Source organism: Equus asinus, chromosome 7 (assembly GCF_041296235.1).
Source record: "Equus asinus isolate D_3611 breed Donkey chromosome 7, EquAss-T2T_v2, whole genome shotgun sequence".
In the NCBI taxonomy this organism is placed as follows: Eukaryota; Metazoa; Chordata; class Mammalia; order Perissodactyla; family Equidae; genus Equus; species Equus asinus.
The window spans coordinates 65,841,166-65,862,022 of NC_091796.1; the positions used below are offsets into that span (position 1 = coordinate 65,841,166).

At 51.3% G+C, this 20,857-nt stretch overlaps 2 protein-coding genes across 10 annotated transcripts in view; one reads left to right on the forward strand and one right to left on the reverse strand.

The window, feature by feature from the left end:
• The window catches only part of SAMD4A (sterile alpha motif domain containing 4A), a 202,874-nt gene extending 194,384 nt beyond the window's left edge, over positions 1-8,490 (forward strand). For all 7 annotated transcript variants that reach the window (XM_044773616.2, XM_070513660.1, XM_044773613.2 and 4 more), the window contains one exon: positions 4,213-8,490. In XM_044773616.2, the coding sequence (XP_044629551.1) occupies positions 4,213-4,241 (29 nt within the window). In that variant the 3' untranslated portion in view covers positions 4,242-8,490. The remainder of the gene's footprint in view (positions 1-4,212) is intronic.
• Positions 1-20,857, reverse strand: part of GCH1 (GTP cyclohydrolase 1) — a 130,090-nt gene that overhangs the window by 16,750 nt on the left and 92,483 nt on the right. For 2 of the 3 annotated variants that reach the window (XR_011504589.1, XR_011504588.1), the window contains exon 4: positions 16,239-17,277. Coding sequence is in view for 1 of the 3 variants with exons in the window: in XM_070513662.1 (XP_070369763.1) it covers positions 16,369-16,374; positions 17,226-17,277 (58 nt within the window). In the remaining 2 variants the exon portion in view is untranslated. Of the gene's footprint in view, positions 1-16,238; positions 17,278-20,857 lie in introns of those variants that run through there. The other variant, XM_070513662.1, reaches the window with a different exon arrangement.

A 20,857-nucleotide genomic window follows, 5' to 3' on the forward strand; every position in this document is an offset into this window, starting at 1 on the left:
GAACCCCATTTGCAAACACTGCCCTTTCCTTTGGCCACTCAGATCCTAAAAGCTTCGCAGCATCATTGCGCCATCCTTAGTACTCCGGGGCCAGGTGCTACCAGCTGCTCTTCTCCAGCTAACTGAGGAGATTGGGTCAGCACACCCATAACCTGATGCATAATGGGAAACAACCCAAAGATCCATCTACGGATGAACAAAACGTACTATAGCTGTGCACTGGAATTTCAGTCAGCCTTAAAAAGGAAGGAAATACTGACGCGTGCTACAAGACGGATGAACCTTGAAAACATTATAGTAAGTGAAAGAAGCCAGACTTTAAGACCAGGCAGTGTATGATCCAATCATGAGCTTGAGAATTGTCCAGAAGAGGCAAGCCTGTCGAGCAGAAGGTATAGGTGAGGGCGGGGCGTGGAGGGTGGCTGCCGCTGGGAACCAGATTTCTCTTGGGGGTGATGAAAATATTCTAGAATTAGATAGTAGCGATGTGAATTTCCTAAAACCACTGAATGGTGAAATTTGTGTATGTGAATTATGTCTCAATTTTTTAAAAGGGAAGCCCCCCAGACCCTGAGTCATCAGGCCGAGCTCCGCCCGCTGCAGGCAGCCCCCGTGCCTTCCCACTGCCAGTGGTTGTGGGAGGAGAGTGAGCCAGGAGAGCTGCCCTTTGCCCCAGGGCTCCATAAAGCTCGGACAGTGGGCATGGTGCACGCGCCTACCGTCAAGTACTAACATTATCGTCACTAGCAGCAGGAATGCCAAATGCTCTTTTTTAAAGGGAGGTTTTCATTGAAAAGACCGTTTTTTAGCTCATTCTTCTATTTTTACAGAAAACCTCTCTGAACTGATGTTTTTGCTAACGTTCTCATCTTGCTACTCTGCTACACCCTTGTTTGCTGTGTTTTTCTCAGCAAGCCCCTCTGGAGTGAAGCCTCGAAGCAGTTCCCGTGCAGAGAATGCAGATTAAGTTGAGGGTGGCCGGGTTGGGCACCCTGGCGGTGCCCTCCCACTAGGACGGCACCTCTTTGCTGGCTGACCCCTTCCGGGTGCCAGGGAAGATGGCCCTGCTGGGGACGGAATGCCCATGAGTTAAGCCATCCTGCAGGAGGACGAGGACTCGGGAGGGGGAAGCAGAGTAGAAGAGGCCCGTCCGCCTGGGCCTCAGGGCAGCACGGGGAGCCGTCCGAGGTCCCGGGACACCAGGGCCCAGCATGGCCATTCCAGGCGGCTGGTCGGGCCCCAGGCCCTCTCAGTGTCTGCTCAGTCTGCCGCCGCCTCCTCCTGCGCGTCTCAGCTCCTTTTCTCTCTGGCCTTCCCTTGCCACCTCTCCTCCCGGTCTCCCCGGCCCCCTGACAGACCCACCGGAAGCCAGGGGCTGGGCTGCCTCTGCCATCTTGGTTTGTGAGCCCTTATTTACGGCTTTCCTCTGGCTCAGCTGGGCTTGCTCCTGACCGGCAGCCCCGGGTGTTCAGGAAAACCCAGCACCAAGCCTGGCCGTCATCCTCCTCCTGCGGAGGGTTAAACGGGCAGAAAGATCCCCGGCTACACAAGCGAGGCTCCTCCCAGCAGAACGGAGTCTGCAGTGAGCCGCACCGTGAAGAGGGACGCATGGCCCACTGTCGGCCGTTCTGGGGTCACGTTTCACACGATCCCCTTACCATTCCTTCTCACCTGTTCTCTTTAGTCTTTCTCACGACTTACAGCCCCACTTCTAGCCAATATGGAGACTTTGTGCAAATTAGAAAAAGGCTCCGCTTTCTCAAGATGCTGTTCTGCAATTTATTTGAAATTTGTCCTAATAACTATAGAACCTATGATGGCTGCATGTGATTGGCACCCTCTGGAGTTGTTCAGTGCACAGCTTGCACAACTGTAAATGATCAGTCTGGACTTATCTATTGGTCATTTCCCTGCAGATGAATACCATCACACTTGGAGGATGAGGTATGGGGTTAGGAGTCTGTGAAAATGTGACTTGGGGTTGCCTTAGTTGAGATTTTCATGTTTCCAGCTCCCCACTTCCGCAGCTACGAAGGGTTGACATCAATGAGTGGGCCCGTGAGTCCCAGCAAGACTGTGCACTGCACTTCTACAGCCCCCCCACACACAGCTCGCTGTTCTCCCCCCACGCGCGCCCCTGTGTGCACGCGCACGCAGTTCGCTGTTCTCCCCATGCGCGCCCCTGTGTGCACGCGCACGCAGTTCGCTGTTCTCCCCCTACGCGCGCCCCTGTGTGCACGCGCACACAGCTCACTGTTCCCACAGCCAGTTACCACTGCAGAGCCCCCGGGAGGCTCAGGCTGACACCCGCGGGGCTCGGGGAGAGGTTATGGATTGTAAATTCACATCTGGGGGCCGCTAGGATTGATGATCGGATACCAGAAACGTGCTCAGGGCCCATCTGCTTCCCTACTTTAGAACCTCTCCAAAAATTGAGTAGAACTTTACACACACTCCCGCACGCGCACGTAAAACTGGGGAAATCCACATAAGATCAGGGGATTGTATCAACATCAGTATCTTGGTGGTAAGATTATAGTTTTGCAAAATGTTACATTGGGGGAAACCTGGTGCTATTTCCTACAACTTCCTGTGAATCTACAATGATCTCAGTAAAAATTTCAGTGAAAGAAACGTTTCTCCTCCAAGTCCCTGCTGGTGAGACGCTGGCCGGGCCCCGCCCATGAGGAGGCCAGGGGACACGGCAGTGGACTCAGCACTGCTCCATGTCACCTAGGTCCTCCTGCCCCCCCCCAACACTCTGCCACTCCCTTCTCATCCCTGAGTTCTGCCTACTGAATGGAGACGCTCTGTGTGGTAGAGCAGGCAGTGACATCCAGGCTTAGACAGGACCCATCTGTGCACATCTGGATATCAGCAAAACCAAGGAGGCATCCTGCATCTCTCCCTGGCCTTCATTTAGTAGTCAGTGAACACAGTTACTTCTCCCTCCTACGCTGGCTAATCCGTGCCCCTCTCTGCTGATGGGATAAGCCCTTCTCAGCCCTAGCATGGACCACTGTAGGGGTCCTCTTGCCACCAGCCTTATCCTTCCTCAGGTCATGTGACACACCTGGCAGAGAAACAGTTCTAGAATCAGATCTGGTTAGTCTACTGCTCTTAGTTCCCCAGGTGCCTGTGTCCAAGCTCCCATCCACGGTACACAGGACTCTTGTGGTCTGGTCCTGAGGGCTCTCCTATGGTCAGCAGACAACCAAAGGGGCCGGGCAACCATCAGCTCCCCCTGCTGTCTGTCTCACTCATGGCCTCTGATATGCATGCCCCCCACTTTCTCTATAGCCTGGTTTCGCTGACTCCCCATAATATAGACATGGCATAGCCTGGGTGGCCTCAGCACTCTCCCACTTCTGCAGTATCTTTCAGTTCCAAGCGCCCACAACATCTAACTATGGTGTCACTGCCCCCAGTCAAATTCTTGAGACAGAGAATCTGGATGAATTTGGGTTGGATGCATCCTCCTGGTCTGATCAGTGGGAACCATGGATCCGAGTCATAGGTACCTCATCCCCAGTCTTTCAGCGGGGACTCAGGGTGAGGGGGAGATGCTCACAAAGAAGGGATGTGAGCTAGACACATCCACCTGCATGTCTATTGCAGCCCCCCCCGGCTCTTGAGCCACGTCTGCTACCACTCCTCTATTCCTCCATCCTTCACCCTAAACTTCCAGTCCAACGCCAGCCCCACTGCTGATGACCAGCACCACACCCATGCGTGAGCTGTGTGCGCTCCCCACGCTCATGCTTTCATGCCACCTCTCTTCTCCTACAGCACCATCTTACAAAGCTCTTTTTCTTTCTCTGTGAAACTGTCCTTGACTTCCAGGGGTGACTTAAACATTCCTTTCTCCATATTCCTGCTGTGCCCGGTACATACTCCATTATGGAATTATCACTCCTCTGTCATGGGGGTTGCCATGGCTGTGTCCTGACTATGCTGTGAGTGCCTGGTGGGTGAGGATTAGGTCTTTAAATCTTGGTTCCCAGGCTCGTTGTGGCTCCTGGCAGAAATAGCTGTTCCCCAGATGTTGAGTGGGTAGAGGTGAACGAGTGAACAAATGAGTGAATGAATGAATGGATTTAGCCCCCACCTGGCCTCTGAGGCTGGGAGGCCCAGCTGCGTGGCATTGGGGTAGGTAGGCACGAACGGAGCTTTTTACTCCCCCGTGCCCACATGTGCTTCTTTCTCTCACAGACGGGGTTGACCGGACCTCCACAATCTAGAAGCTGAAGATGCGAGCGACTGCGCTGGCCGTGAAATCGACTGCTGTGGGCCCAGTGCCAGCTGTCTGCGGGGCTGCACGGAGTCCTCCAGATACTTCGCAGCCTTTTCCCTGGTCCCTCTCCCATTTTGATTTTGTGAGAGCGTAGGTCGTCCTTGTAAACATATCAGTAGACCTGGGCTTGGTTATTTTGTCATTTGTTTCTGTTGTGGGATGGCTTGGTGTGGGGTGGGGTGGGGTCTCTAAGGAAACCTGAGACTGGGAGGGGGTGGAGGGGATACAGGTGGCTTCCTGGATGGAAAGAGGCAAAAACAGACTACTACCGTGAACGAGGAGAGAGAGACACAGCAGAGAAGCAGAGCCCAGCCCTGGAGCCTTCTAGACCGCTCCACCTGCAGTCAGGCCCCAGGAGGAAGTCATGGATACGTGCGACCAAAGCAAGATGGCGGCTCCCCTCTTCTGCCCCCCAGTTGGGTTTCCTAGAGGCCCCTGCCTGGAGCCGAGCGCACGAGAGGCCATGTGGCAACAGGGGAGAGGGGAGAAAGTCCCTCTGACACAATTTCGGATAAACTTTGATTTGTGTATTGTTTACAAAACAATTTTAAAGGGTACATAATGTCTAAAGAGTTTGGATAGAACTTCTCTTCCTACTATGGTTTTTGTAAAGGATTTGTTGATATGGATTCTTTTTTTCTTCTATTTTTCTACTAGCAGCAGGGTTGTCTTTCCAAATGGCTGCCAAGCTCTGCTTCCCGGGGAGACGCAGGCCGACCGGCGTTCACCTCGGGGGGGGCGGAGCGTGCAGGTGGACTTGAAGGACAAGGATGTGGCTGGACGGGCAGAGCACTGGTGAGGGCACAAGGAGACAGCACCGTGTAGTCAGTTAGGGGTTTGCTCTCTGGTCACCTAGAGATCCTAAGAGAATGCCGCAGCCCCTTTCTGTGCTGGATGTGCTTCTCACCCAGAGGCCTCCCCTCCTCCTCGCCTACCATGGGCTTCATCCCAGCCGCCACAGCCTCGCCCCCACGCACAGCTGGGATAAGGACCGCAGGAGGAGAAAGGCAAGGACCCACGTTTTTCCCTTGCAAGAGGCCTTAATACCCTTCAGAGAAGGAGCTCAAAACACGCAGTGCAGTTGCTGTGGGAACCTGAGCCTGGGGGCTGTACCCCCTTGGCTGGCTCCCTGCCGAGGACGAGGAGGAGAGCAGGGCCCAGCAATGGTGTATAAACACATCAGCAAGTGGCAGAGAGAGCTGCGAGGAGATGCGCGGCCCAGGTGGGCAGCGAAAGAAGATGTGTGAAGGGTCAAGTTCAGGATGGAAAGGACGGTTCTGTCCACATGGTATTGTCGGGGATTGGCTGTGGTGTTGGCTGATCCATCCATCCACACTGAAGGGATGTAACCCTAGTTACATAGTGAGAGATTCACAGACTTGGCTACCACAAAGTAACAGCTCTGTTTCTTAAGGGCAAGAAAGATTATGTTTCAGAATTAGACACAATGGAGGGTTTAGAGGAAATCAAAGAGGAGTTGTGCTCTGCACTGGAGAATTGGGTTGCGTGAATGCTCTGTCAGAGGCGAGAGCAGGGAGATGGTATAAGGTCTGTTTATTAAATGGGTGAATCTAGTGCCATTTTTTTGTTTAGTGAAGACAGAGTCGAAATTGAAGAGAGCAGACCATGAAAATCACTGCACACTTATTTTTTTTTGTTTTATGAAGTAAATACAGATTTAAAAGGCCTTAATGAAATCCAAGCAACTTTCTTTTACCTTGAAGATTAAAAATGTACACCCAACGCAGCACTGGACATTGTAACAAGGCTTTTGAAGTTTCTTTAAGGTCTAAAAAGGTGGGTGCGTCTCACTGCAGAGAGCCGTTAGCAAGCAGGGAAGACTGGAGCCCGCGGTGCCAGGCATCGCATAAAGAGGCCTCTCTGGGCGCCTGCATTCTAAAGATGCAAGTCCACGTGCAGAAAGAGGCAGCAGTTCTTAGTTGGTTTTTTTTTAACCAAGTGCCATTAACATTCACTGTCCACACCCTTTCTCTAAACCAGCTGAGTGTTACTTGGGGAATGTGTTGGGATGGACGATCACCTATGAGGCGGGAAGAACGGGACAAAGAGGTTGAAGGGCAAAGGTAAGAGCAGAGGGTTTGCGAAGGTGTTTTTTGGATGCTGAGAAAGTTAATAGAAGAAAAAGCAATGGTGTTACATATCTCACAGAGAGATGAGAACGCATTCAGATCTGCTGCAAAATAGATATGTCCACAAAGACTCGGGCTATTCAAAACAGATTGTGAACACAATCACGTTAGCATGAATCCTTTAAAAGGACGAATACCTTAAAGTATTTGCAAATCTGAATTTCTATTTATTCCTTCATTGAATATAGAAACAATGGTTATCTGATTATTAGAGAGATTATTTTGGATATGTTACTTATTAACTTGCTATGGCTGGTAACCATGATAAAGTCTGTTATTAATAACAACATAATTCTTTTTTTAAAACAAAAGAAAAGCTTATTTTTCATTGACCGTGTATAGATTTATCTACTTAGTTGTGTTTTGCTCTTAGTGCTTTAATTTTTTTTTAAGTTGAGTGTTCTGATAAATTTTAGGAGCTTGTCCCCACCTTGTTTTGAGTCCTGTGTTGACTGCAGGTATACAGCTCAATTGAAAAATCCTAAAGCAAAAGAACTTTCTTTATGAAAGAATCAAACAGTTGCATGCGTGAGGCTGTGCGGTCGGGTAGTTAGAAATAGAGCAGCAGTGCCTTTTTTTGTATTTGCCCATCGACCCCAGATGCAGCTGTTTTATATTAAGTAACTAGTAAACGTTAAAGATCTCAGAGTACAATATATTTCACTACATGTGTTTTCCCACTTGTTCTGATTTAAGCCGTGTGTATCTGGCACCTCTACCCCGTCCCAGGGACAGAGTGCTCTACGATATTGTTATCATGTATGATGTTTTATTGGTGCTTTTTATTCATAGTGGTTTCTTACCGGAAACAGTAGGAAGACACACATGAACTGTGTGCAAGAAATGAAACATTGCTGCTGATGATTTTTTTTCCACATGCTTTTTAAGTTTCACTTTTTAAACAAGGGCCAGCAAGCAAAATAGATGCTGCTGGGTCTGCCTGCAGAGGACAGCCGTGGCAGCAAGCTGTCGAATCCCGTGCGGCCCTGCTCCCTTTTTGGTACTCAGGATTGGAGCTACAGCTGGGCCCCTCTCCCATTCGTTTGAAGAGACACTGAGGGAAACGACGTTTCCTTTTGAGGTGTCGTTGGCTGCCTTTTACGGAACGGGAGCCTTCGCCGGGTCCTTGTTGTCCTGCACCTCTTGCAGCTACTGCCCGGGCAGGGTATGTAGATGCCCATTCCCCCACCAGACCCAGATTTCACCGCGAGCGGGGCTGCGGGCCTGCGCTGGGCTGAATGCCTGGGCGTGCAAGCAGAAGGGCAGCAAGGGGCGGAGAAGCCGGCGCCCGCCTCACTCGCCTTCTGGAGTTGTCTGCAGCAGGCGGCTCCAGCCTGGGTACAGGGAAGCAGCCTGACCCAGGCGCTTGGCTGTGCCTGCGACAGGAAGGACCTGCGGAAGGATAATTTGCACATGGGGCTGTGATAACACTAATAATGTTGGGTTTTTTTATTTTACAAGTCATCAGAGATGTTTGCAAAGTGAGTTTTATTTTTTTGTAATTCCTTTATCTTTCCTTAAAGGTGAATGTGTATTCCTCTGGGAGGAATAGGAAGAAAACAGAAATGTTAATAATGTCAAACAGAAGACTTCCTCCCTTATTAATATATAACCCTCATGTATTTATGCCTACTGTAAGCTGACTTTTAAAAAGCTTCCTTTTGTTGCATGCCCCGTGCAGGCACCCCTACGTACATGCATGCCTTTCGTCCTGTTTCCTGTATAAAGTTAGTGAACAGAGAGCTATTTTTGCCTAGTTCATGTTGCCAAGCAATGCATATTTTTTAAATTTGTCATAATATGGAAATAGCATGTTTGTTACATGTAAAAGCTTTCCTGATATACGGATACGCTAATGTTTGAAGATGCTCTTCTTTGCAAGTGTACAGTTTTCAAATGTTGTTACCAGTGAAACACCCTTGTGGTTTAAACTTGCTACAGTGTATTTATTACTCATTTCCTCCCATGTAACTAAATCATGGCTATATTTCATATCAACGTTATATTGAAAGTGAAGGGAAATGATTAATACAAGGTTTTGTAACACTGGTGTGTGTGTCTTTTTTTCTTTTTGTCAATATGATCGATTAGAAAAAAGGAACTGAATCTTAGAAGCAAGCCGGCGAGGAATAGCGAGGCTGACACCCCTGTAAACGAGTTCCACCCAACCACTCTATGCAAACTGTGTCTTCAACCATGAGCCAAAAAGGGCGAGAGGTATAAATATTGATACAGTTTGATGTGTGTCCAGAGTAGCCAATAAATGCGTCACCTGACTTGGGTGCATGTTGCTAAATACAACGCTAACCTTACAGGCGATATCGGTTATAGCTTGCTCTCCACCCTAAGTGCCTCTGAAATCATATTTCACTCCTTAACCATGGCTAAAGAGACAGCAGCCTCCTTGGAGCTTTGGGGTTTTAACTACACATGGCTTGAATCTCATTCTAATACTGCTAATTCCAGTATGATATATAATATATATTAATAGAAATTCTAAATAATGTCAGTTAAGCATATGGCTGGGGAGACCAACCTGGGTTTGAATTCTGGCTCCAGCATTCTCTGGCTATGTGATGTTGGGCAAGTTACTTAACCTCTCTGAGCCGTGGGTTGGTTTTGTCTTTTGGCCTATGATACTCAAAGTTTATATAATTAAACCTCTAATCCAAAAAAAAAAAAGTGAAGACAAAAGAAAACATAGGATACAGAGGTTATTGCCACCAAAACATAGGGAACCCAAGATTTCTCTGAGGCAACCACAACTTGATAGTGCAACAATGACCACATGGCGACTCTCCTTCACCAGGCTCAAGCTGTTCAAAAGACATGCAGAGGCCAAAATGGTCCCTGGAAACAGGAAGAAATGCCTTGCAAGCTGAGATGTTAAATGAAATTCCTCCTAAAGTTAAATTCTCATAACCCAAATGAGCTATCTCTCAGTGTGTGACTCAGAGTATTCCAAGGGGAGGGGATAAGTGCACAAGAGAAAAGTTCGGAATGTGCGGAATGAGGGTGAGTGTGAGAGCTGTGAGGTTAAAGAGAGGGAACGTAATGGGCTGGGCACGGGGCCTGAAGCTGGGCTGTTAGCAATTTTCATCAGCAAAGCTGTCGCTCTTTGCCAGCAAACTTTGTAGTAGAATGTTCGGTCTTGGAGAGAAGGTTACTCATATAGTGAAGCTTTTACGACTCCCCTAACAGTCCCCTCCCAAAAAGAGACTTAATTTCCTTTATTAAAGGGGGATAATTAACACCCAGATAGTCTACCCTTGGAAGAGGCTGCAATGGGTTTGACGCGGGTCCAGAAGGGGCACAGATGGGTACTGTCAACTCATACTCTCAATGCTGGTGAGAAGGTGCCCAGGGGGCAACACAGAAAGGATCCAAACTCGTGTGAAAGACCTTGGCTTTGTCCCTCAAACAGTCACTGCGTCTGTCGGTGGCCCTGACTCCCAATCAGCCTGAGACCGACTGTCCCCAGAGCTTGAGGGGATGGCTGGGGGCAGTGGAAATCTCGTCCATAACTAGAACCCAATCGTTCTCTAGAAAGATGCAGAGTGGTCAGTGTGGAACCAGCGGAGCCAGAAGCACAGGGCGGCAGCCCACACTTTGTCCGTTTCCCCTTTCCCAGTGGGCAGTGCTAGCACATCGCACCCCAGCACCAATCTCACAGACAGCGTCCCACGGGCTTCTACAAGCACTTCCATCTTCTGCTTTCCAGCCACACATCGCAATGCTTGGAAAGCGCCCCTTCCCTGGGCACTTCAGCCTCTGCATCCCCAACACTAGCTCTGGAACGCCCTCGCTCACACAGTGCTGCTCAAACCATCTGTGAATTTCACTTGTAGTGGAGGCTGTTTATTTCCAAGCCATATAGTCAAATTCTTTTGTAAAATACAATAAAAATTAAAAAATTACAAGCCCCAATATTGTACTAGATTCAACAGACAAAATGATTCTGTCACATTGAAGTAGCCTGTTCTGGCTCCCTAAGCTGTGGGGCAGCCTGTGAAATCTGTCTGCAGGATGCCCTCAGGATGCGACGATGCAAATCCTGATGCCAAGATCTCTGCTCACGCAGGCCAACAACGTCTGTGACACAGCAGAAAAGTGACCATCGGGTCTGAGGAATGCCTAGAAGTTGGCCCAAGAATGGCAAGTGCTTGGTTCACTAGTCACTTCTAAGAACTGAAAACAAAAATAGCTGAGAAAGGGGACACATTGGAAGGGAAGGAAGGGGAGGGTCCAGAAGGTAATGGGACTGGTTGGTCTTTGGGAACGGGTCAAGGGTCAAGCGATAGAGCACTGTTTCCAGTGCGCCCTGAGGCCATGGTCTCCGCACTCCCCACTCGCAGCTTCTGGCCCAGATGGATGGGGCGCTCCTCTGTTTGTGCGTCCGTCCACACATGAGACACAGGGACAGAAAGCAGGAAATGGGGGTGACTGGGAAATGGCAAACTTGGGCAAAATTTAAGCAATGACATCTCAGTTATTACTGAGGAGCTCCACTGGAGCAAATGCTCTTCCACAGTGTCCCCCCAGGCGTCAACCTGACCCAGCAGCTCCCTCCAGCCAGCCTCGCCCAGGGGCTCTTGTGCACAGACACTGACTTCTCTGTGATGTCAACCAGGGGATTCAATGTCTGAGAATTTCCTCCACAGAATATTTTTCCCTCTGAAGTGGTTTCTGCTTCAATTTTTAAAACCAATAGAGAAACATTTTGGCAACCTTATAAAACTCAGACTCTATAAAAGAAGACAGCTTTGTGTTTACACCTGACTCAGAGTGCCTGTTTTTAAATACTGCGTTCTACAGTTTTTTGAGGTTTTAATTTTTTAAGTTCAATCCAGGAGAAACAAAATTGGAGCTTTGGTGACTGAGATGGTCCCATCAGAGCTATTGGAACTCGAGATGGCTGAGAGGTTGCCGTTAAACCCCCCGTGGGGACCACAGCCAGGACTGGGTGTCCCTGTTTGCTCCAGTGTCCTTGGGAGGTGGTTCCACGTTTCCATACCACAAAATTCTAACAGGCTCAGGAGTGAAGTCAGATGAACCTACAAAACCCCCAAGTCAAATCTGTCCAGTCGGACCTCAGCACTTGGCTTTCTGTTACACTTATCCCAGATCTGTTCACGGGGAAGAGGCTAGACATGGATTTCCTGTACCTGTACCTGACTGAATCCCTTTTGGCATCGACCTATGACCCTGTTACTCATCCAAGATGGAATATGTACAAAGAGAGCAAATGTGGATGAGAGAAATAAAATACACACATGACAAATTGTTTCCCTCCATCTGGCACCAAATGCACATATCCAGTCCCGGGGCAGAGAGCACACACCGTCCATGCTTCTCCAGTCCCTGTGCCCTGGGGTCCAGACGGCTTCACCTCCTGACCTGCTCCCCTCTGCTCTCCTAAGACACAGAATCCAAACCCCCGTTCGCCTGCAGTCACTGCACTGATCCAGGCATGCATCTAAAATGTGCACATCCAACTCATCTCCCCAAAAAGGACTTCAGGGGCCAGGCCCACACTTGCTGTCTTGCTCGCACAAAAGGATTTCCAGAGGACCAGGTGCTGACCAGCTGGATGTCTGGAGACGGAGGCCGCCCTGCAGGGCGCCAGCGCCAAGTTCCTTCCAGAGGCAGTCAGTGAAGTCCAGCTACAGCGAGGCCTCTTCCCTATGCCCACCTGAGAAAACCCGAGCTGCCCAGCAGGCCCCCTGGGGGGCCTTCCAGTCTCTCAGCCTGAATGCTCTGAGCCCAGGGGTCAGGGCATCCACAGGAGGGCAGGAGGGGTGACAGGGACTGCTGCACTCCTCCTGGCCCCCAGAGCCCAGAGGAAGCCACGGGGCAGAGTGCGGCCCTGGTCCTTGGGTTCCCCGGGGAAGCCGTGCTCACAGCAGAGGGAAGTCAAACACCAGCCAAGCCACCCCGGTCCCTCAGAAGAAGGGGAACACCCAGGAAAAGCAGGAACTCTTGGAGGGAGCCTCAGGGGCATTCCAGATTGGGAGGCAGAGAGAGCGCGTGAATTTAAAGAACTGAAAGAAGTACATCTACGACTGGAATGGAGAATGCAGAGAAAGGGGAGTGGTGGGGTAGGGGCAGGGACAGGATGGAGGCAGTGGCAGGGTCAGAAAGGACCTTGGAAACCATGATAAAAAACATGGACTCCACCTTAAGGACCATAGCTGCCCTTGCTGCGAGCAATATGGCCAAAAACAAGGTTATTTTGTGAAACAAAACGGCGTAAGAGGGAAGTCTCCCTCCCACCCCAGGCCCCTGCCCGGAGGCCTTCAGTGGTAGTTTCTTGTGTGCCCATCAAGAGACATTTTATGCATTTACAAACACTGACATATTTTCTCCCTTTTCACACATCAAAGAGCGTCCTATGCACACTGCCCATCACTATGTTATTTTCCTTTTCTCACTGAGTCCGTTTTGGAAACCACCCTCTCTCGCTGCCACATACTTCTCCCGGCTACGCAGCGCTCTCGTGGGAATTGACGGGACTTCTCATCCAGCCCCGACTGCCTCACTCTTTCGATTACAGACAAGGCCCACGATGAAATAAGTTGTACAGGGGCCATCGCACATGGGTGCCAGGGTTCCCCAAGCGGGAAAGTGGGGCGCTGGAGTAAAGGGAAGTGTGTCAGTCAGCGTCCTGCAGAGAAACACCAGAAAGGTGTGGACGTAGACCGAGGTATAGAGACAGAGACAAAACAGAGATAGAGACAGAGACAGAGATAGAGATACGAGAGAGAGACTTACTTTAAAGACTTAGTCGTGGGGGCGGACAAGTCTGACACCCGCAGGCAGGTCAGCAGGCAGGAGACTCAGGCACCAGCTGATGCTTCAGTCTTGACGCAGAATGTCTCCTTCTCCCAGAAATCTCAGCTTTTGCTCTAAAGACCTTCACGCTGATTGGGTGAGGGCCCCCCCATACCATGCCATTTACCATTACCATTTACTTGATGCCAGCAGATTATAGATGTAGCCACATCACAAAAGACCTCCACAGCAACACCTAGATTAGTGTTTGATGAAAAACTGGGTCCTGCGCCTTGTCAAGTGGACATGTGACAGGGACCCCCACAGACATCACTAGCCGTTTGCTAGTTTTCCCGAGTCACCGTCCACCAGGTTCCCTTCCAGCAGCAGCGGATGCGGGTGCTTTATCTCCTACACTCTCAGCAATTCCTATATCCTCCAATTTTTTACATTTTCCAATCTAGTAAGTGAAAGACACTGTGTGTCCTTTTCACTTGCATTTGTGGTACTTACGTGAGGTGGAGCAGAGTTTTACATGCTTAGTGGTCTTTTGTCGTTTCCTTTGAACTGTCTGACCATGTATTTGCCCATTTTACTACTAGGTTCTTGGTCTTTTCCTAATAATTTGTAGAAGAAATTAACCTTGGTCTGTGATAAGAGGCACAAATATTTTTCCCAGTTTGTCTTTTGATTTTGCATCTGGTGATTGTTGCCATAGAGAATTTTTTTAATGTAGTTGAATTTCTTGATCTTTTCTTCTTTGGCTTCTGGGTTTGGAATCATACTTTAAAACACCCTCTCCACCGTAGAGAGACTATGTTTTCCTCTAGTACTTTTATGGATTCACATTTTTACATTTATATCTTTGAATCATTCCTTGTGTAAAGTATGAGCTATGGATCCAGTTTTATCTCTGTGCAAAGATGGCTATGCAGTTGTACCTCTGCTGTTTACTGAATAATCTATCTTTCCTCCATTGATTTGAAATGCCACTTTTTTAACATACCATCTTCCTCTATGTATTTAGGTCTATTACTGGACTTCCTATTTTCTTTCCATTGACATACCTGTCTAGTCACGTACTAGCACCCCCACTGTTTTAATTATTATAACTTAAAATTTTGTTTTAATGTCTAGTAGGGACATTTATATTTTAGAAAGATCACTTTGGCCACATTTTGGGGAATGGGTTAGAGAAGAGCCAAAGTGGAGCTGGGGAGACCCCGTCCCTCCCAGGGGCTGCTGCGTTAGTTCAGACAACCCATGAGCTCAAGGGAATGGCAGGAGGATAGGGAGGACTGGACAGAGCGACAAGATTCTTAGCGGGAAACAGCACCATGATTAGTGATGGACAGGACCGGGGCATTAAGGGAGAGCCTGAAGAGTCTAGAATGTCCCCCACGTTTCTGGCTTGGGAAGTTGGGGTCCCATTCATCAGGGAAGGAGTAGGCTTGGGGTAAGAGCAGCAGATGAAATTTATCTTACTTGACCTACCTCATCATTCAAGATAAGTCACCGGGAGAAACAATAAACAGCTAGCAGTTATGCAGGGACTATTGTGCTAAGCCTGTAAGGTTGGTATTAGATTATTCCCACCCTGCAGATGGGGAAACTGAGGCTCAGAGATGTCAAGCAACTTGTCCCAGGTCACAGAATGGTTACAGGGACAGGCAGGGCAGGGGCTCAAATCCAGTTCTGTCTACCCCCAAATCCTGCTGGAGGGGACCATGGCTGGCTGTCTAAGGCTCCAAGTCCCTCAATGTGAGCACTCTACTAGGAGACCGCAGTGACTCTCCAGGCCTTGTCTTTCCAACAACTGCTCCAGCAACACCCAAGGTTATATGCAGGCAGTAGAATTCTACAGAATGACCACATCGAGACATCAGCTGAAACATGGAGGAAAAGGAGCCCTCAGGGCTGTGGTTCTCGGCTTGGCTGCACGTTGATCACACGGGGAGCATTACCAGTGGTGATGCCCGCCCACCCCCAAGACTCTGACTTGGGGAGTGCGGTGCATGGCCCGGGCATAAGCTCCCAGGTGATTCTAATGCGCAGCCAACTGTGAGAACCACACACTAAGGGGACATGCTTCTCCCCTTTTACTGAAGTGGTCTATGATGTTACGTGTTTCCGCCTCTTTGATTGATGAGGGTGAAAGGCAACTGTTTCCATCAACTCGTTAGAGAACCAAGAACAAGCACCTGACCCATCACAGTCCTTGGGTCCCCTCCCTACTGGAATCCTCTAAGTCAGACAGAATAGGCAATGGAGTTTCATCACGCTCAGAGCCACTTCCCAAATTTCTCCCCCGACTGGCTTGCAATGGTGCTTTCAATGGCTGCCACAAGACCCAGTTTTGGAAATTATGTATACTTTAATCAGCTTAATGAATTTTCTTGCTTGGGAGGTAACACATTAGCCGAGTGATGCATGAGCCAGAATTTATCAATCTGTCAGCATAAGTTAGATTATTCCCCATTAACAGACACCCCCAAAATTTCAGTGGCTTAAAACCACAAAGGCTTATTTCTCACTGGGCTGCCCATCCATCAGGTCAGTGGGGGCCTCTGCTCCCCATAGCTCGCTCTGGAACCCAGGCTGGCACAGCTGCCACCAACTAGAGCATTGATGTTTGCCACAACAGAGGAAAGGAAGGTGGCTTCCACCAAAAGTGAAGCGTGTCCCTTCTGCTCACACTTCACGGGTCAAAGCAAGTTGCATGGCTCCATCGAACTTCAAGGGAGCTAGGAATTCCAGTCCTATCCTTTGCCCAGAGGGGTAAGATCCTGGGGTCCCTGTCTGGGCAATGTCCATCCCCACTGTTGGGGAAACTGGGCCTATTACAAAGACAAACTCTAGTCACTTTATCAGGGTTCACTGCCTCTCTTTAGGCTCTCAGTGTCTGGAGGAGCTTGAAGTGGTATCATCGGATGAGGTGGTGTCCTGGATGGCCAGGTGACCTCCTGTCCCACCCACAGCATGCTGTGGAATCATCAGGGTCTCAGAACCCGGCCCAGTCTCACCTTTGTCAAAGTCTCCTCCTCTGTCAGCTCCCCCTGGGCTCTGAGCAGGCCGATTTCTTTTATCCCGCATCTCCACCTGGGCTGCAACCTGTGGATCACTCCAGGTTCGAAGCCTCAGAAGCAGGGGCATTTACTGCTGTGAAAGGTGCTTTTATGGGCAGCGGTTCTCACCATCAGGGTGTGCTGGAGGCTGCTCTACGTCTCCCGTCCAAAGGCAGAGTTCAGTGGAAAAACAGCAGGAAGCTGGCAAACCTGACTGTTTGAGGGACTGACTAAAATGGAGCCGGCCGGGTGACGGAGCAGTTAAGTTCACATACTCCATTTTGGCGGCCCGAGGTTTGCGGGTTCGGATCCCAGGCACTGAGATGGCACCGCTCATCAAGCCATGACGTGTGTCCCATGTATAAAATAGAGGAAGATGGGCACAGTTGTTAGCTCGGGGCCAATCTTCCTCAAAAATAACAACAATAATAAAATAAAAAGGAACAGGTGCCAGGGTCCCAGAAGAGCTGCAGCGGCCTCCTGCCTGCTTCCGCTGGCTGTGCCAAACCCTCCCCTGCAGCAGTGGAGGCCCCAGGGGGACGAGTGAGGCCCCCTCCTGCTGTCCCCTCTCCTGCTGACAGAGGTGCAGCAGGCCTCCGAGGCTTCCTGTGGTCTCAGGTGCACCTGTAGAGAAACTGCCCAGGGACCCAGGCCCCTGAGCAGGAAGGGGCCATGCACCCTCCAGATGTGCCCCCAAACCCCGACTTGGGCACACGTTCAAGGGGCTTTGCTTTTCATACTTATTCTGAATGGAGCATTCCTTGACCAGGACTCTGGAAAAGATCCTAGGAAACTGGAAGCTTTGTGACCATTTTGGAATCTAGCTTCCTTCACCTTTAAAATAGGATTTCTCCCATCTGGCTGCGAGCCTGAATAGATTGGCTTCAAACCCCTGGGGCTTCAGAGTGCAATTTCTTGAGTTCTGTTCCCAGTTATGCCACTTACCAGCGCTGTGTCCTTGGGGGAATTACTTCTCTCTGTGCCTTGGTTCCCCCACCTGTGAAACAGAGGTAATATCCAGTGAGGTATTTAACCTTCTGTAGTCAGGGGATTAACTGAGTTAATGCATGCAAACCCCCAGAACAGTGCCTGACACAGGATGTGCCTCGGAGTGTGAGTGGCTAATATCATTATTGTCATTTTTTCAAACCCTAAATGCTGTCCAGTCCACTCCTCATCAGCCAATGGCAAGAGTCATATGCTGAAGCGTCAGAACTTGGGGCCATTCTCAGCACTCTCCCCAGCCTAGAAACACCCGCAAACCCAGGCATCCTGCGGACAGACCACTTCTCGTTCCCCTCGGAATCTACCAGCGTTGCTGCAGACGTGGAGATGTGAGCCAAGAGTCAGGAGCCGTGAGCTCCCATGAGCCACCGAGGGCTGCCGAGAGAACGTGTCCTCCAGCCCCTGTGTTCACTACAAGTGGGGAGGTGGAGGCGGAGGGCACTGACAACGTATCAAGTGTCCCAGCCACTGGGGGCTGGGGACGTCATCCTGCAGGGAAGAGCATTTAGTGCAGGTGAACTTGGGACATGTAATTCTCTTGGGGATTCCTTCCTTCTCCTGTCTAGAGAGAGGTGGTTAATAAAGCCACAGGGAGGTGAGAAATGACGGAGGAACAGGACCAGCGAGAGGCAGTAGTCCAGGGCGGGATGGAGGAATTTGGGAATGTAAAACATTCTGCAAATGTCAGTTATAGGACCTACAGCCTGACTGCTCAGGGCAGAGAAGCCTGGGGCAGCCTGCTCCATATCAGGGCAGTTACTCGCTAGGCAGAGGCTAACTGACCTGGAACTCACCCCCAGGGTCCTGCACACTTGCATGCATACATACACCATGCATGTCCATGCTTGCTCACACACACCACACACCCTGACATACAGACGCATACACCCCACACCCATGCATGTGTGCGTGCACCCATGTACATCATGCAAGCCCATGCATGCACACACAAGCACACACAAACACAACCCCCCATCCCCAGGTTCCTGCAGCACCTCTGGTGACTAGGAATCCCCCAGGCCTAACAGCAACCAATAAGAGATGTGGCTATAGCAAGGAAGAAAAGGTCATCTTAAACATTTCCCCTGGCAGATCCGTCCTGTTCGGGCAGGCCAAGCAGAGTTTCCAGAAATGAGAGGGAAGTAACGCAGCAGCCAACGCCCTCTGGCGGACAGTGTCGTCTCAGCTATTCTCACGTCTGCGGGGGACGGCAACTCTAGATCAGCAATGCTGTGCCTGGGGGGCCGCGAGGGCACGAGGGGAGCAGGGCTGTCCTTGCTCTAGCGGTGCTGTCTCCCGATCACTCTCTCTCGGCTGGGGCTGATCTCCCCACCCTGGCTTCCGGATGGTGACAAACGACATCAGTGAACGATCAGGAGCTCCACTCCCCCGTCCCTGGTCCGTCCACGTCCTGCACAACGCACTTCTTATCCACTGGTTCTCGCTGTGGCAGAAGCCTTCTCTGATTTCACAGATGAGGCTCAGAGCAGGTAAGTGGCTTGCCCAAAGTCACACAGCCCATCAAGGACAGGGATTTTATTTAAATTTACTTCATTTATTTTATATATTTTATATAAAAATGGCACAAAACAGATTTTACAAAGGAGCTTATAGGAAAAACATCTCCCTCCTACAACTGTCCCTCCAGGTCACCAGCCCAGGGACAACCTTGCAACTTGTCCATACATATTTTGTGCATAGAAAGGGAGTCATCTCTTTTTAAAAGCACAAAATCTCAACCTTGCCTTTTCACCCCACAATATCACTGAAGAGGGCTCTGTCGCAGTCCACGCCTCCTTCTTTCTAAGGTCTGTTGTAGGGAATAGCCACAGGTCATCCACCTTGCCCACGACTGATGGGAATTTAGGTGCTGCCAGTCTCCTGCTGTTTCACATACCGCCACGAACCCCCTTGTCCGGACGTCCATTTTCACAAGTGTAATTGCTAGGTCCAAGGACACGTGCGTTTGTGATTTTGAGAGATGTCACCAAACTTTCCTCTGCTATGTTCATACCGCTGACCCCCCGCCCCGCCCCCCGCCATCGGCAGGAATGGAACCTGGAACCTCCTGACTACAAAGCCAGGCCTGTCGCCCTACGGCGGGCACGGTCCTCGACAAATCCTCAGTCACGAGGCGGATTCACCAGGCAGGTGCCAGACACCCTCGCGGAGCTGCGCCAGGAGGTGCTCAGAGCCGCCGCGGAGGCCGGAGCCCCGGCTTTGGTGAGGAAAGGAGTCTTCCTGGCTCCAGGCATGGACTGTCCCGCCAGCCAGTAAGCAGTAGCTCGTGGACGGACGAGGCCCTCGGGGACGCACCTTGGCCTCCCCAAGCATCTAAAAGCAGGCGGACAAGTGCCCTCTGTCCCCAGGCCTTCAAAGCCACCAGCCCCTCTTTTGGTCACTCTCCAAGGATCTGCACACACTCTGGCCTCTGCTGAGAGCAAAGGACTCTGTCGTCAGGGAGCCTTTGAGACTCTGGCCCCACTGCCCCGAGTTCTACACGGAGCCCGTCTCGCCGGCCGCTTCCTACAGAGCCCCCGGCGCCTCCGAGCAGAGGCGGAGAGGGGAGAGCCCTGCTCGCCGCGCCCCCGCGCGTCCAGGCCCCGCCGAGTCCCTCGCCTCTGCCGCTGTCCCGCTGGGCTCCAGGGCTGCCGGGTCGCCACCCGAGGCGCTCTAACTCTGAGCCGACTGCAACGTGCGGGCAAGGAGCCCTCAGCGGTGGGCCGGACAGGTAGCGGGGGTCCCCCCCGCGCGCCGTAGGGGGTTCTGGAAGGGGGCACCTGGGCCAGAGTTTCGGCAGGGCCGGCGCTGCCCGCCAGCCGCGGGGCTCTGGGCGTCCGGGAAGCCCGGCTGCCGCCTGCTCGGTTGCAGGAGAAACGGTGTCTGGGGTTGGGGGCCCGACGGGCACGCAGCCGCCCCGCACGGTGCCCGGGCACGCCCCCCGCCCCGCACGCCCCCGCCCCGCTCGGCCCCCGGCCACGCCCCCGCCCCGCTCGGCCCCCGGCCACGCCCCCCGCCCTGCTCGGCCAGGCCAGCCGCCGCCTGGGTTTCGGGCTGACACCAGCGAGCTGAGGGCATGGAGGCTGCGGCCGCCCCGCTCTCCGACTTCACGCGCGGACCCAGGTTCCTGTCAGGGAGCCCGGAGGGTGACATCGCACGGGCGGCCCGCAGAGTCGCCTCCCCAGGGAACTCAGCCGCCCTTCCCGCCGCCCTTTAGGTTACAATGCACAGTCCCTTTGGACGATAAGTAGAAGCTTCTACGAGATTGGAGTCGTCCCGGGCCTACGAGCCAGGGACCCTTTTGCAACACACGTTTTCAGCCCAACTTCGTGCTGTTTTGCCTTTGTGAGTGTGGATTTCCAGAAGGGGAGCTCCTGCCAGCTTTCTTTAAACATGCACCCCCTCCTCCAACAGCGTCAGGGGCCTCCTGATCCCAAAGGAGGTGGCCTCCGGGTGGACGAGAGCTTCAGGCGCGCTCCGCACGCTTGACGCTGCACAAGCGACACCTGCAAACCCGGCGCACTCTTTCAGGTGGGACAACGACACTGCGGTCATGTCTGAAAAAGCGTTTC